Source organism: Bubalus kerabau, chromosome 3 (genome assembly GCF_029407905.1).
Source record: "Bubalus kerabau isolate K-KA32 ecotype Philippines breed swamp buffalo chromosome 3, PCC_UOA_SB_1v2, whole genome shotgun sequence".
Lineage (NCBI taxonomy): Eukaryota > Metazoa > Chordata > Mammalia > Artiodactyla > Bovidae > Bubalus > Bubalus kerabau.
The window spans coordinates 156,510,035-156,524,869 of NC_073626.1; the positions used below are offsets into that span (position 1 = coordinate 156,510,035).

Here is a 14,835-nt window from a genome sequence, read left to right on the forward strand (position 1 = left end):
AAACAGAATACAGTAAACAAAATTGAAATGGAAGAGCTAGACATAATTTTGCTGGAAATGTGGGAAGGGATGAATCATTGAGTCTTTTTAGTTTAGTAAGTACAACATATACTCTAGAATGTATGCATTTAAGAATTGATATATGTGGAAGATGGCTGAGGAGTGGAACATGGACTCACTTCCTTCCACAAATATAGCAAATATACAAGTAGAACAATTTCCACAGAACACTTATTGAATGCTGGTAGAAGACTTCAACCTTCCAAAAGGGCAAGAACACCTCTACATAACTGAGTAGGACAAAAGAAAAAGGTGGGGGGGGGGGTCTAGATGGGACCTGTGCCTCAAGGAGGGAGCTGTGAAAGAGGAAAGATTCCTGAATGCTGGGACTCACCTGACGGCAGATGAGCCTGGCTGGAGGGAGAGCTTTGGAGCCTTGGGGGAGAGCGAAGCAACCTTTATGCACAAGCTAAAACAGTAATCCCACTCATGGGCATATGTCCAGAGAAAGCTGATTTGTTAAGATGCATGCACCCCAGTATTTGTTGCAGCACTATTTACAATTGCCAGGACATGGAAGCAACCAGAGGAATGGTTAAAGAAGATGGGGTATATGTTTACAATGGAATATTACTCAGACATTAAAAAAAAATGAAATAATGCCATTTGTAGCAACATAAATGGACCTAGATATTATCATACTAAGTGAAGTTAAGTCAGATAAAGCCAAATATCAAATGATGTCACTTATATGTGAAGTATTAAAAAAAATGATACAAATGAATTTAACAGAAACAGTCCCACAGACTTTGAAAACAAACATGGCTAACAAAAGGGGGGAAATCAGGAAGGGGCTGAATTAGGAGTTTTGAATTAACATATATACACCACTATATAAAAATAAATATTCAAGAAAGACATACTGTATAGCACAGGGAACTTTATTCAATATTCTGTAATAACCTATTCAGGAAAAGAACCTAAAAAAGAATGGATACATGTACATTTATAACTGAATCACTATACACCTGAAACATGGGCTATATTGGCTATATTCCAATATAAAATTGGCTAAATTGGCTATATTCCAATATAAAATAAAAATTAAAGAATTAATTGATGTGTGTGAAGAATGACTTCTTAAGACCATTGATGTTTAATGTTCAGAGTTTAACAGTATTAAAATGAACCCCATAATTCTTTTCTTCAGTTTTAAGCATTAAATTTGTGTCTATAAGGAAACTCAGTGGCATTAACAGAGAAGCCCCAAATGTCACACTTATCTGAATTGTAATTTAAGAAAGAAATTTTAAAGTCAGTAAAAAGAAGCAAGGAGATCAAACCAGTCCCATCTTCAGGGAGATCAACCATGAATATTCACTGGAAGGACTGATACTGAAGCTGAAGCTCCAGTATTTTGGTCATCTGATACGAACAGACGACTCCTTGGAAACGTCTCTGATTCAGGGAAAGATTGAGGACAGAAGGAGAAGAGGGTGTCAGAGGGTAAGATGGCTGGATGGCATCACTGATGCAATGAACATTAACTTGGGTAAACTCCGGGAGATGGTGACAGACAAGGAGGCCAGGTGTTTTGTAGTCTATGGGGTAGCAAGGAGTAGGACACGACTGGGCGACTGAACAACAACAAGAAAAGAAGCAAGAGTTTTTAAATAATAAATGTTTCAATTAAAATCCCAACTTTACCTTCTCTGAATCTCATTCTTCATTAGCTAAAAAGGGAGACTATCTACCTGTTAAGATTGAGTGCAGGACATGTGAGGTAACCGGTGGTGCTCTTGGTGCTCAATAAACAATGGCAACTATGAATTCATTCTAGCAGACCTGAAAGACAAACTCATCTCTTTTCTTTTCAAAAAATATTGTATATTTATTTCATATCACAACTCCTCTTACATCAAGCATATGTTGACTATTGATTATGCCATTATAATTAATGTCAAAAATATTGTAGTAGGTAATATGCAGATTTCCTAAACTTAAGTAGAATTTGTCTAGGTTAAGAGATGAGTGGTAAAAGATTAAGGTAACTCTTGGGTATTTTTGGTATTTACTCTTAAATTGAATTTTCACGTTTGTATCTAAAATCAAAAGGCTTCCCTGGTGGCTCAGACCGTAAGGAATCTGCCTGCAATGCAGGAGACCTGGGTTCCATATCTGGGTTGGGAAGATCCCCTGGAGGAGAGCATGGCAACCCACTCCAGAATTCTTGCCTGAAGAATCCCCATAGAATCTTTTGGGGCTTCCCTGGTGGCTCAGACAGTAAGGAGTCTGCCAGTAGTTTTTAAAAATGCCAACATTTTACTAATATTTGCACATTTTGTTAATATGCAATGAGTTTCAATTTTTGTTGATTTGCCCAAAGTGATTCCATATACCCATATACAGTGCTACCACTTGATTTCCATGGGCTATTAGAGTTTATATACATCAAGAGATTCAAAGATTAAAGTTTTTATACCAAATCCAATTGAGACTGCTTTGCTCAAGATATTATTAAACCTGTATTTTTTTTCAAAAATTTTCTTTCTAAAACAGAGTATAAAGAAGCTCTATACTGTTAAGTATATTTAGTATTAAAATTTGAAAGAAATACTAATTTTTTTAAGATCTATTGGCTCATTTATTGGCTTTGAGTGAAGGCAAAATTAGCCAGAAGAAGTTAGCAAATTAATCCAAAGGAGTAAAATGAATAGCAATACAAGTTATCCTCATTCAAACTCATTGGTCAGCAAAGAAGATAGTGATTTAACTGACAAGAAATTATTCTGAATTATTGATACATCTATAAATAAATATTAAGTTTTTCAGAGATGTGTGGGTCAGAAGATAGTCATAATCATTCATTATTGATATCTACTGATTTACATAAAAGAAAAAACACTTAGAAAATTATTTCAATCTTCTCCCTGGACTGCCTACTTTCTCCCTATTTGGTAAAAGTCTGGGCATCCTGATAACATAAATGTTAATCAAAAAAAGAGCAAGTCATTTTTTACATAATACATGTTGAAATATTTATATTTTTAAATATCTTTATTTTTAGATCATTGTTGATAAACTATAATGCTAAGTATTTTAATCATATACTGTACAGTTCAAGTTCAGTCGCTCAGTCATGTCTGACTCTTTGCGACCCCATGAATTGCAGCACGCCAGGCCTCCCTGTCCATCACCAACTCCCGGAGTTCACTCAGACTCACATCCATCAAGTCAGTGATGCCATCCAGCCATCTCATCCTCTGTCGTCCCCTTCTCCTCCTGCCCCCAATCCCTCCCAGCATCAGGGTCTTTTCCAATGAGTCAACTCTTCGCATCAGGTAGCCAAAGTATTGGAGTTTCAGCTTTAGCATCAGTCCTTCCAATGAACACCCAGGACTGATCTCCTTTAGGATGGACTGGTTGGATCTCCTTGCAGTCCAAGGGACTCTCAAGAGTCTTCTCCAACACCACAGTTCAAAAGCATCAATTCTTCGGTGCTCAGCTTTCTTTACAGTCAATTCTGACATCCATACACAACCACTGGAAAAACCATAGCCTTGACTCAATGGACCTTTGTTGGCAAAGTAATGTATCTGCTTTTTAATATTCTATCTAGGTTGGTCATAACTTTCCTTCCAAGGAGTAAGCGTCTTTTAATTTCATGACTGCAATCACCATCTGCAGTGATTTTGGAGCCCAGAAAAATAAAGTCTGACACTGTTATACTGTACACCATGTGATATTTGTGGAATGTGTGCATTTATAATTTAGTATAATCATTCTTATATACCATGCTAAATGACATTTTAAATAGTCTATTTACTCAGGAATTGCATATTAGGAGTCAATGTTTTATTAAAATTTATAATGATTAAGTATTTTGTTAAAATGTTATAAAATTTTAAAATAGAAATAATTTTTTCACATTTTTAAAAAGACATATTCAACATGAACATTGTTAGTACAAGTTTTCATAAATCCTCATGTACTGTTTAAAGTTTCATATCAATTGTATTTTAATTCCACTGACCAAGTTTGATATAGCTAAATCTTATATCCTTCCTAAATTTTCATTAAGACTGTGATGTTGGTATGACAAATGATTCATCTTGTAGTTTATTTTTTATTGCCAGTCATCAGGATGTTTAGAAAGATAACTGTGCACATGTTTCTAAATACTTTCTAGAGATGTTACCAGTAGTCTGGGATTTTTTTTCTTTTGAGAGTACCACCCATCTCTCTCACACCAGTAGATACTAATGTAGTAATTGATACATCCTGATTAGTAATTGACACATCCTGGTAAGTAATTTTGAAAATCTTCTAACCTAGAAGCAATTACAGAGAAGGCAATGGCAACCCACTCCAGTACTCTTGCCTGGAAAGTCCCATGGATGGAGGAACCTGGTAGGCTGCAGTCCATGGAGTTGCACAGAGTCGGACACGACTGAAACGACTTAGCAGCAGCAGAAGCAGTTAAGCATCCCAATTCCCAGTAAAACTAATTTTGATGTCAGACATTCTGTGCCATGTAATAATCCAATATACTTCATAGAGGTGATCAGATCAGATCAGATCAGTCGCTCAGTCATGTCCGACTCTTTGCAACCCCATGAACCCCAGCACGCCAGGCCTCCCTGTCCATCACCAACTCCCGGAGTTCACTGAGACTCACGTCCATTGAGTCAGTGATGCCATCCAGCCATCTCATCCTCTGTCGTCCCCTTCTCCTCCTGCCCCCAATCCCTCCCAGCATCAAAGTCTTTTCCAATGAGTCAACTTTTCGCATGAGGTGGCCAAAATATTGGAGTTTCAGCTTTAGCATCATTCCTTCCAAAGAAATCCCAGGACTGATCTCCTTCAGAATGGACTGGTTGGATCTCCTTGCAGTCCAAGGGACTCTCAAGAGTCTTCTCCAACACCACAGTTCAAAAGCATCAATTCTTCGGCGCTCAGCCTCTTCACAGTCCAATTCTCACATCCATACATGACCACAGGAAAAACCATAGCCTTGACTAGATGAAACTTTGTTGGCAAAGTAATGTTTCTGCTTTTGAATATGCTATCTAGGTTGGTCATAACTTCCCTTCCAAGGAGTGTCTTTTAATTTCATGGCTGCAGTCACCATCTGTAGTGATTTTGGAGCCCAGAAATATAAAGTCTGACACTGTTTCCATCGTTTCCCCATCTATTTCCCATGAAGTGGTGGGACTGGATGCCATGATCTTCATTTTCTGAATGTTGAGCTTTAAGCCAACTTTTTCACTCTCCACTTTCACTTTCATCAAGAGGCTTTTGAGTTCCTCTTCACTTTCTGCCATAAGGGTGGTGTCATCTGCATATCTGAGGTTATTGAGGTTTCTCCCGGCAATCTTGATTCCAGTTTGTGTAACATGATGTTAAACAGATAGATGGATACACACAATCTTACAGTCTTTTGAAAATGAGTTCAAGTAAACCTGCAAACCTCACCATGACCTTGCTGACTCAAATCTGTTCAAGAAAAGACACCTTTTTTAAATACCTGCAGCATGGTATTGTTGAATTATATTATGAAATAATATTCCTGTCATCAAATTCCAATATTATTATTTTCTCTATTTTATTGATCAAATTTTCAGAAATTACTAATAACTTTTACAAATATTTTCAATTATAATTTTTAGAGATTTGACTCCAACAAAATGTTTAAAAGCTAAATTCTTTCCCTTTTCTTTAGGGGCTTTGATTCTGCTTGGTTTTCTTTGCAAAAATAGAAAATGATATTTACCACCTACCTTGTTATTATATGAAGATGAGACAAAGAAAGTCATTTGATTCTTAGGAAAGTCACAAACAACTGTCTATAGTGTAAGGCTGAAAGTGGAATCCGTATGTAACGTCTCAGTCAGCAAAGACTTGGTGGAAAGGGCTTTGTAATAAATATTCATGTCTGCTGCTTTGGACACTCGAATCCGTCCTAAGGATCTTTGCTGTGTCAGGCTTTGTTCTAGATGAAGAAGCCCAGTAGATACAAAGGCCATATCTTGCAAATAGGCCGTATTTATCATGGTCAATTTTACCATGTTTTAGAGACTATTCATGGCAATTTGGGTTATAATATGTGATTAAATATTTCACAGTGACCTTTATGGCAATATCATTATAGAATTTTTAACATGGAATGGTAAAGCTCTACTTTTACAGTATATCACCTACTTAACATTGGTCAAGAAGGTGTCCCTGATAACAATGCTGTGCTAGATATGACAAACCGAATGACTGAAAAAACCAGACTCTGTATTCAAAGTGCCGGTGACTAAGTGTGAGCTCCCTCCAATACCTATGGTGTCATCTTAAGCAAGTTATTTAGCCTTTCCAAACCTCTTTTTCTTCACCTATATAGGAGTTATTATTTTCTTTATCATTAGATATTGTAAGATTATCTGGAATTATAGATAGTAATTAAATTTACTAAATCTAGTGTACAACATGTTGAAAGAGTTTAATGAATTTTAAATGTCATTACTGGAATGATAATATATACCTTCTAAGTATGGTTACATAATCCCATGGACAGTACTAATATCACTTATTTAACCCATACACTGAGCTTATGTAGACATATTTTATTGCTTTTACTTACTTCCAAAATCCCTGATAGTTTGTGGCAGGATTTCTTTAATAAAAGTTTTAGTTGCAATTGTATATGGATATATTTTTCATTTTAAGGAAATTATTCGCTCACCAATATATGGTATAAAAATTATGAGAATACTCTGTGCTATATTTAGCTCTTTTATGATACAAAATTTTAGTTTAACAGAATTTTAAATTAGATTAAAAATGCTAAGACATCTTTGAAATGGGGTATTTATTTTCACTTCAACTCCAAATAAAAGTTTGTTGGACTAATGAGTATCACAATTTTTAAAGTATAAATGCATATTATTATAGTTTTAAGCATTGATGTAATATAATAAACAAATTTTAGTATAATAAACAAATTTAAGTATAACAAATGTTAAGTATAAATTATCCACTGTGTGTATATATTTATGTATGTATTAGTGTATATATTTATATCTTTGCCATAGATAGTTTTGAATCCTATTTTTAAAACTTTTCCAGAGATAATTCACTTGAAAAGAAAGGTTTATTGTTTACTTGCTTTCAATCTCATCTTCTCAAAATTATTTATTAATTCCAAATAGAAGGAGACTAGCAGGGCATTTTATGACCTTTACATATAAAATAGAGAGATCATTTAAAAATTTTTAAATCTACTCATTGGCATATCTTAATTGTGGCGGGATTATTTCCTATACAACCAGGAGTCAGTTCAGATTTGTTGACTGACATCTAACATGAGTCTGAATTACAGCTGAAACAAAACTGTATATTTTGTTGCTTGTAAACTGTTACTGCTTGAAATAAAACTTTGATTTTCTTTCTCTCTCCCTTCCTCTCTCCCCCTCTCTCTGTCAGGTCGAGTTTTAGCTCAGGCAAGTGGCAATGGGGTTATCCATTTGCTAGATCTGAAATCTGGGCAGATTCACAAACTGATGGGCCATGAGAGTGAGGCTCACACGGTCATATTTTCTCGTGACGGAGAGACTCTGTTTTCTGGAGGCTCTGATGGCACTGTTCGAACGTGGTCTTGACGGTCAGTGTATCCCACTGCGAAGGGTATTCCCTTTAAGGCTTGAAAATGCCTCATATTGTCCCAAACCAGTAAATAGCTGGTTAAATGTGTCAGCAGGTAACATTTACAATTTGCTTTAAAACTTGCTTTGGACATAAATGTTAGTCATACTGTTACCAATAAAAAATAATAACTTTCTGCGCATTTATTTGTGTCTATTCTTTTTTTCCCTCCTTTTGATAAGAATTCCGAAACAGAGCATCTTTGCTAGTGGTTTGGAAGAAACAGTTTTACAATGACGCCTAATGACAGACTAGATGAATTACAGGAGATTGATTTTGAATGTTAGAAAACAAACTGCAGGAGAACCAGGCTACTTAAAAAAAAAAAGAAGAAGAAGAAGAAGAATCAAGTCTAAACTGAAAGAAGATCTTAAGTGTAATTATGTATAGCACCGGGAAAGGCTTTCTACAAGCAAAGGGTCAAATAGAATTTGGGAGCAAACGTTTTCACAAATTCTTTAACAATGATTGTGCTTTATCTGTTAATAATAATCAGAGACTGCAGGTGGCTTAAACCTAAATGCAAAGCTCTTCAGAACTTTCATCTCTGCAGCCCATGCAAGAATGCACTGGATATAGTTACAATGTTTTTTATTTAATTATTTAATTAGTGTTTTATTGTAATTTCAATGCAAGTAAGTATCTCGCACGCACGTAAAATGCCTTTTCCCCCTCCTAACGCACGCATCCACAGTATAAAATGCGACTGCTTAGAGAATGCTCTAGTCTGATCTCAAGGAGCAGCTCGGGATTTCGACCTAGCTGGGCTCAGAAGCCAGTTGTTGGCGCTGTCCGTGGTGCTGAGGAATTCCCGGCTGCCGGCAGAATGAGCTCCAAATCAGCAGTCTACAAACTGCTCTCAGTGATGCAGAAACCCAGCTAAAGTTGCTCCTTTCCTTCACGTCCACAGTTAGTATTTTCTGGTGTGTAAGAGGGGATTCAAGCAACATATTGTGGATGATGCTGATGTTATTGCCGGCGGAGTGGGCTTTTGGCTACAGCATGCTGTTGCTGATTTTGATCCTCAGAGCCTAGCCAAATCACCTCTACTGCTGTATCAAACACTGTGTAAGTGAACTCATGTGTGGAGGAGGCATAATCAGCTGGGAAATTTCATAGAAGGATCTGGGAAAAGGCTAAAAATAAGTTCAACATGATTCTGCTCCTGGGGTCTGGATTGCTACAGGACCAGCATTGCTTCTTGCTTTGAATTCTGAAGACAGGTCCAAAGCATATTTCTTATGTGTGTGTGCTGTGTTTCTCTCTGGAAGGGCGGGAGACTGCTTCTTGACTGTGTTTTGAAATGGGAGGTAGAATGGATTGCCTTTAATTCAAGCCTGAAAAATGTATTCTTTGGATAATTAAAGAGAAACTGCTTTCCTAACACAAACGTGATCTTTTAGTTCGTATTGGTCTGTGACCCCCACCACCACCATTTAACCTCCAGAGTGATTAGGTAAGTGTATCTTATGACATGAGTTATGTTTGTTTTCTCAAAGAAATAGATGCAGTCATTTTAAATCATATGTAGCAATGTGGGGAGGGGGAAAGTTTAGCTGGGAAGTGATCCTCAGTTTAGCAGTGTTTACTTACTTATTAAAGATCTTCAGATAAACATTTTGATTTCTCTAATATTTCTTCTCTTAAATAAATATTAAATTGCACGAGAGTAGCACAGTTAGGAAGAATGTTTTTTAAAAATAATAAGTTTCTTGTATTGAAGAGAAGACGTTTTTTCCATGCACATTTTAGAATATATTTCATATTTAAAAAGCATGTTTAATGTTTATATAAAGTGAGTATGACATCCCTATATTACCTTTGAGCTTGCATTTACCCTAACCTGACACATTAATGCCTACCTGTAGCTTGCAAAGAGATCATTTTCTGTCTGTGTCCTTTTGTAACAGAATGATCTGGGTATTTTATATGGCTTATCTTGCATGTATTGACAAGATACTACTAGAAAACTGTAAGAAAGCACAGTAGCTCCTTTTTCTTCTAAGATAAACTTTCTAAGTGTGTGGGAAATGTATAAATGCATGACTTAATTAGAAAATTATGATTTTTCAGAAGCTTGTATTATGTCTGTGGCCTCTGTAGTAATTTAAGAGAAAAAATGCTTTGTCAAAGGGAGCTTCCAGCTTCTCAAGTAGAATTATAGGTTTGCATTTTTTTGGTTCTGTCGTGACTCATTATTTTTGACATATTTTAAAAGAGATCCATCTCCTTTATCATCACATTTGCAGAAGGAATTCTAATATTAGAGAGTTTTTTCTCTTGAAGGAAGGCATGAATATACTATCTTCCATTTTACTATTACCAGAATTTGCATATCTAACTTAAAATGCAAATATAATAGTTCTTGAAGTTTTCTAATGCCATCTTTATCTTACTTGAAATTATTATGTGCATATGTTAGACTAAAATAGATGGTTTATCACTGCTATTATAATCTGAAAATAAATGAATAGCCCTTGTAAAATGATCTGAAAATGTCCTATATACAATTTTAGCAATACTGGCATAAAGCCAGCAACATGTAAATAGACAAATGAATTACTTGACATTTTTCTTATCCAGTACTCCCTAAAGTCACAATTTCTCCAAGGCTTTGTATGAGTTAGTCACTCTAACCATTTAAATAAGAGCCCACTACCAACACTCCCCATCAAGTACTAATACTAAGTGAAGTTTACAAGAGTCAGTAACACCAAAGTATATAAGGTACATTTTCTATGAATTGACAACACCTTATTATTTTAGGAAACTTCAAACAGTTGTACATTGGCATTTTTGTGCAAATTGCCTAAATGCAAGTATCTTTGGCACGTCAAAAAGAGAGGTATATTTTTGAGAATATATGAATGCTATTTTACATTGAAGTAATTCAAGTATTATTTCTTACATGAATATTAGACTCAAGTTACTGTAAAAATAAATTACAGATACATCTTTCCTGCCCACTAGGAGCTTACTTCCTGAATAAAATAAAGGTGTGGACAATAATACAAATAAATTTATTTTTAACAAATCCTTTTCAATACACGGCATTTTATTTATTATGTAAAGTTTTCATTCTGTTACTCACTATGGAATACCTGTGCTATTTTCCTTCTTAACTATGTTTCAAAATCCAGATTCATATCCACCTAAACAAGTAAGCCACATTGAGACCACTATTGTTCTCCAATTATGGGCATAAAGAAGTAGGAAGGCCTTTGTACCAGCTTCATCCAATGATAATTTACATTCAACTGTTGGTTTTTTGTCTTTCTTTTAGAAGCTGCATGTTTTCTCACTAATCTCTGGAGTTTTCACACAGATGACTGTAACATATATACATTCTCACTCACTAGTTTAGTTTTGTCAGTGAACTCAAAGAGTGTGCATTCAGATATTCTTGAGTTAATTGTAACTATTAATACTAGTAAAATTGAGTCTCTGTAAAACCACTTCTTACAAGATAGACAAAGCTAGACCTTTGAAATTCAGAAGGTAAATTAAAGCTGAAATATCCAAGGTAAAAGAAGTTCATAAACAACAAATTTTAATGCATATATTGTCAAGGATCAACCCTCCAAACTTCATAATAAAGTGCAGATAGCTGCATGAACTTAGTCTATCTGAGGTCTTAGTAGCTTCCAAATTGGGTTTCCCAGGTGGCTCAGTGGTATAAAGAATCCGCCTGCAATGCGGAAGACTCAGGATCGATCCCTGAGTCAGGAAGATCCCCTAGAGAAGGAAATGGCAAACTGCTCCAGTATTCTCGCCTGGGAAATCCCATGGACTGAGGAGACTGGCAGGCTACAGTCCATCGGGCCACAAGAGTCGGACATGACTTAGCAACTCAACAACAACAACAAAACTTCCAAATAGAAACAGATCTCAAACATGTTAAAAGCATGGGTTTAAATGAACCTATATTCTATTTATATATGTCAAATCATTCTTTTTAAATATTTGTTTTCAGCTTGCCCCTCTTGTATTCTCATGGAAGGAGCTGAGTATATCTAATATTAGGAGAACATCCAGAAGCCGTTGAGGAGGGGGATGGCTCTTCATATTCATGAAGCTTGCATACTGTTATTGGTCATCCCCGGATTGGTCACCTCTGCTGCCATCAGTCATGAAGACTATCCAGCTGATGAAGGTGATCAGACCTCCAGTAACGACAACCTGATTTTTGATGACTATCGAGGGAAGGGGTGTGTGGATGACAGTGGCTTTGTATACAAGTTGGGAGAAAGATTTTTCCCAGGGCATTCCAACTGCCCGTGTGTCTGTGCTCTGGATGGACCTGTCTGTGACCAGCCAGAATGCCCTAAAATTCACCCAAAGTGTACTAAAGTGGAACACAATGGATGCTGTCCTGAGTGCAAAGAAGTCAAAAACTTTTGTGAATATCATGGGAAAAATTACAAGATCTTGGAGGAATTTAAGGTATGAGTTGCCCTCTCTACTCATTGAACACTAACATTTTACCACATACTTAGATCACGACATTAAAAGTACAGTTTAAAAAGCATATTTTTAAATTTCTCTTTGATTTCCAAAAATGTGACTCCAGTTAGCCTAAGGACCACTGTGGCGGTACAATAGGCAATTGATTTGTTGACCAATATCTGTAGGGTTTCACAAGAATTTTTTTTTTCCTTCAGAAATATTTGGAGCATGCTTACCATCTTTTATTTTTGCCCTTAAACATTTCATTGTGTTATTACAAAATATGTTTTCTGATGGAAACAATTTTGTTTAAAAACTATGTGTTTTTTAATGTTTAAATTTTGTGAGTTTCATGTGTGAGTGTGTGTGGCTTATTAGCCTGTATTTGGAGCCATTTAATTGTAGTCTAGAATTATCTGTTTCGTGTATGAAAATTCAAGTACTACAGAGACACACTTCTGAGCTGTGGTCTTTGTATTAAGAATATGCATTGGACTTACTTGTTGTAGAACATTGTTCCCATTCTGTTCTCTTATCTTTAGATTTTTTTTTTTTGACATATAAGACCCCAGAGAAAATTGAATTTTTATCATAGTCCCTTGTAAAACGTAGTTTTTAAAAGAGGCTAATTTTACAGGCTTTCAGCCTCAATGGTAATTTTAGTCTTTTATGCTTGTGTCATGTGTCAAGTAACATGGACTTCATTTTTACCTCTTCTTTGAGCCTCTTTTTTCTAATGACTGGTTTTAATTAGGGTTTCATACAAGCCAGATCTGAACCCTTAAGGCATAAATTAATATATCAACATGTCCTCAAATGCAATGACAGTTTTGCCTTGTGGTTTCTGTCATACTGGCAGCTTGATATAAAGATTTTCATTTTACCTAACCAAGTTCTGTGACAACATGCTCAGAAATGTGTAGGCAAAAGAAGATATAGCTAGTTTTCAATGTGTTTATGTTTGAGAGAAGAATGTTCAATTATTAGCATTGATCCAATTTCCTTCTTTACAAGAGTCAAATGGTAGAAGAAGTCAATACATGGGAAAAGGTTTTAACAGATCATGATCAGAGTACTTCCTGTGTGTTGGCAATTCATTGCATTCAGTCTAAGTTTTGGGTTCAAACCAGATCTGATTTACCCAAGAAACCCAATAATTTTGACTAGTTTCTTTAGGACATGAGAGAAATTTCAGTGATAATTATCACATTCAACTTTCTTATATGTAAGTGTTATTCTAGACTTTTTCATGTATTATGATACTTTGCTGCATAATATTGAGAAGAGGCCTGAGAATCTAGTAAAATTACCATTATCGACATCAAATAATAGTTAAGAGTGTCATACATTTATCAATTCCTTTCTGATCTTTAATATATTGGACACATTTTGACATAGGGTAACAAAAGTAAATGCAAATACTTAACACATGACTGACTGTAGACATGGTTCTAGAATCAGGTTACTCTCCTGTAGTATGCATTTTTATTTAGAGTAAAATAAAAAGACATTTTAAGATAGCTTAACCAAAGCAAAGTTGTATGCCAGATAAAATTTGAGATTATTAAATATTGACTACAAAATTAAATAAAAGAATAAAAGATACTGATTTTTTTGAACTTAGCTCAGCAGTAAAAATGCTGTAGTTTTCCCTGTTTTTGTTAGATTCTTATTCCAAAGATAAAAATCATTTTGCCATATCAAACAATAAAGATATATCAAGTTAATAATTCCTTCATTCTAATTATCTGTCCCTGCTATCATTAATATTTAATCTGTTGATATGCACAATGTTTTCCCTGACTTATAATATCATTGATTTTAAATCAATGTGATTTTTAAAAAAGAAAACAGATACCACTTTTTCACAAGGATTTTAGTTTTAAGAGCTCTAGAGATTATCTAGATTAAATTAATAAGATTGGAAGAACTGAGACCAACCAAGTTTGATACTTGTCCAAAATTGTCAAGTTATTTAACCTTTTTCTAAATACACCCATTCTGACAATAAAGCCTATATCACTTCTCAAAGCACTTTGGCTCTAGAGGCAGAAAGACCTGGATTTATATCCAGATTCATCACTTAGATGTAAGATTTTGGAAGGAGTCCTTAAACTTTTGAGCCAGAGTAACATTCACTACAAAATGACCATCATAATAATTACTTCTGTTGAGAGGAGATATTGGAAAAAATTAGTGAAATAATTTATATGAAGTTAGGAATCTTGTAACAACTGGTACACAATAGATACTGAAATAAATGGTCCTTTCACTCTTTCTAAATCCCAGTGTCCAGGAATTTCCTCTGAGTTCTGCATTCTTTCATGTCTTCACCTATGTCTCATGATGGAAGCTTGACTTTAAAAGTCACCCAACTGAAAAAATTCCAACAGTTTTTTAAATTTTGTACTTATCTATGCAAACTATTATGCCTAAGTAAATACCAGCCATCTTGCTTCTCTTCTAATTTAGTTTCTTGTCTCTTGTAAGCTGATCTTTAAAGCTACATGCAACTTTCACATAATAATCTTGGCATTATTAAGGGGCTTATATTGTGATATTCTTGTATGTTATACATTCATCTGATAAGCATTTGTTGGACTTTTTAGTAGACAAGATACTGTAGTTGTACTGTACATGCATTAGAGAGTAAAAGATCTAGAAGGGAACATCTCCATTCACAAGGAAGGCATGAACTAA

At 35.2% G+C, this 14,835-nt stretch overlaps 1 protein-coding gene across 1 annotated transcript in view; it reads left to right on the forward strand.

The window, feature by feature from the left end:
- VWC2L (von Willebrand factor C domain containing 2 like) overlaps positions 1 to 14,835 on the forward strand; it is a 231,279-nt gene that overhangs the window by 26,057 nt on the left and 190,387 nt on the right. Inside the window, exons 2-3 of the mRNA XM_055573382.1 lie at positions 8,600 to 8,757; positions 11,663 to 12,132. Coding sequence (XP_055429357.1) covers positions 11,743 to 12,132 — 390 coding nt within the window. The 5' untranslated portion in view covers positions 8,600 to 8,757; positions 11,663 to 11,742. The remainder of the gene's footprint in view (positions 1 to 8,599; positions 8,758 to 11,662; positions 12,133 to 14,835) is intronic.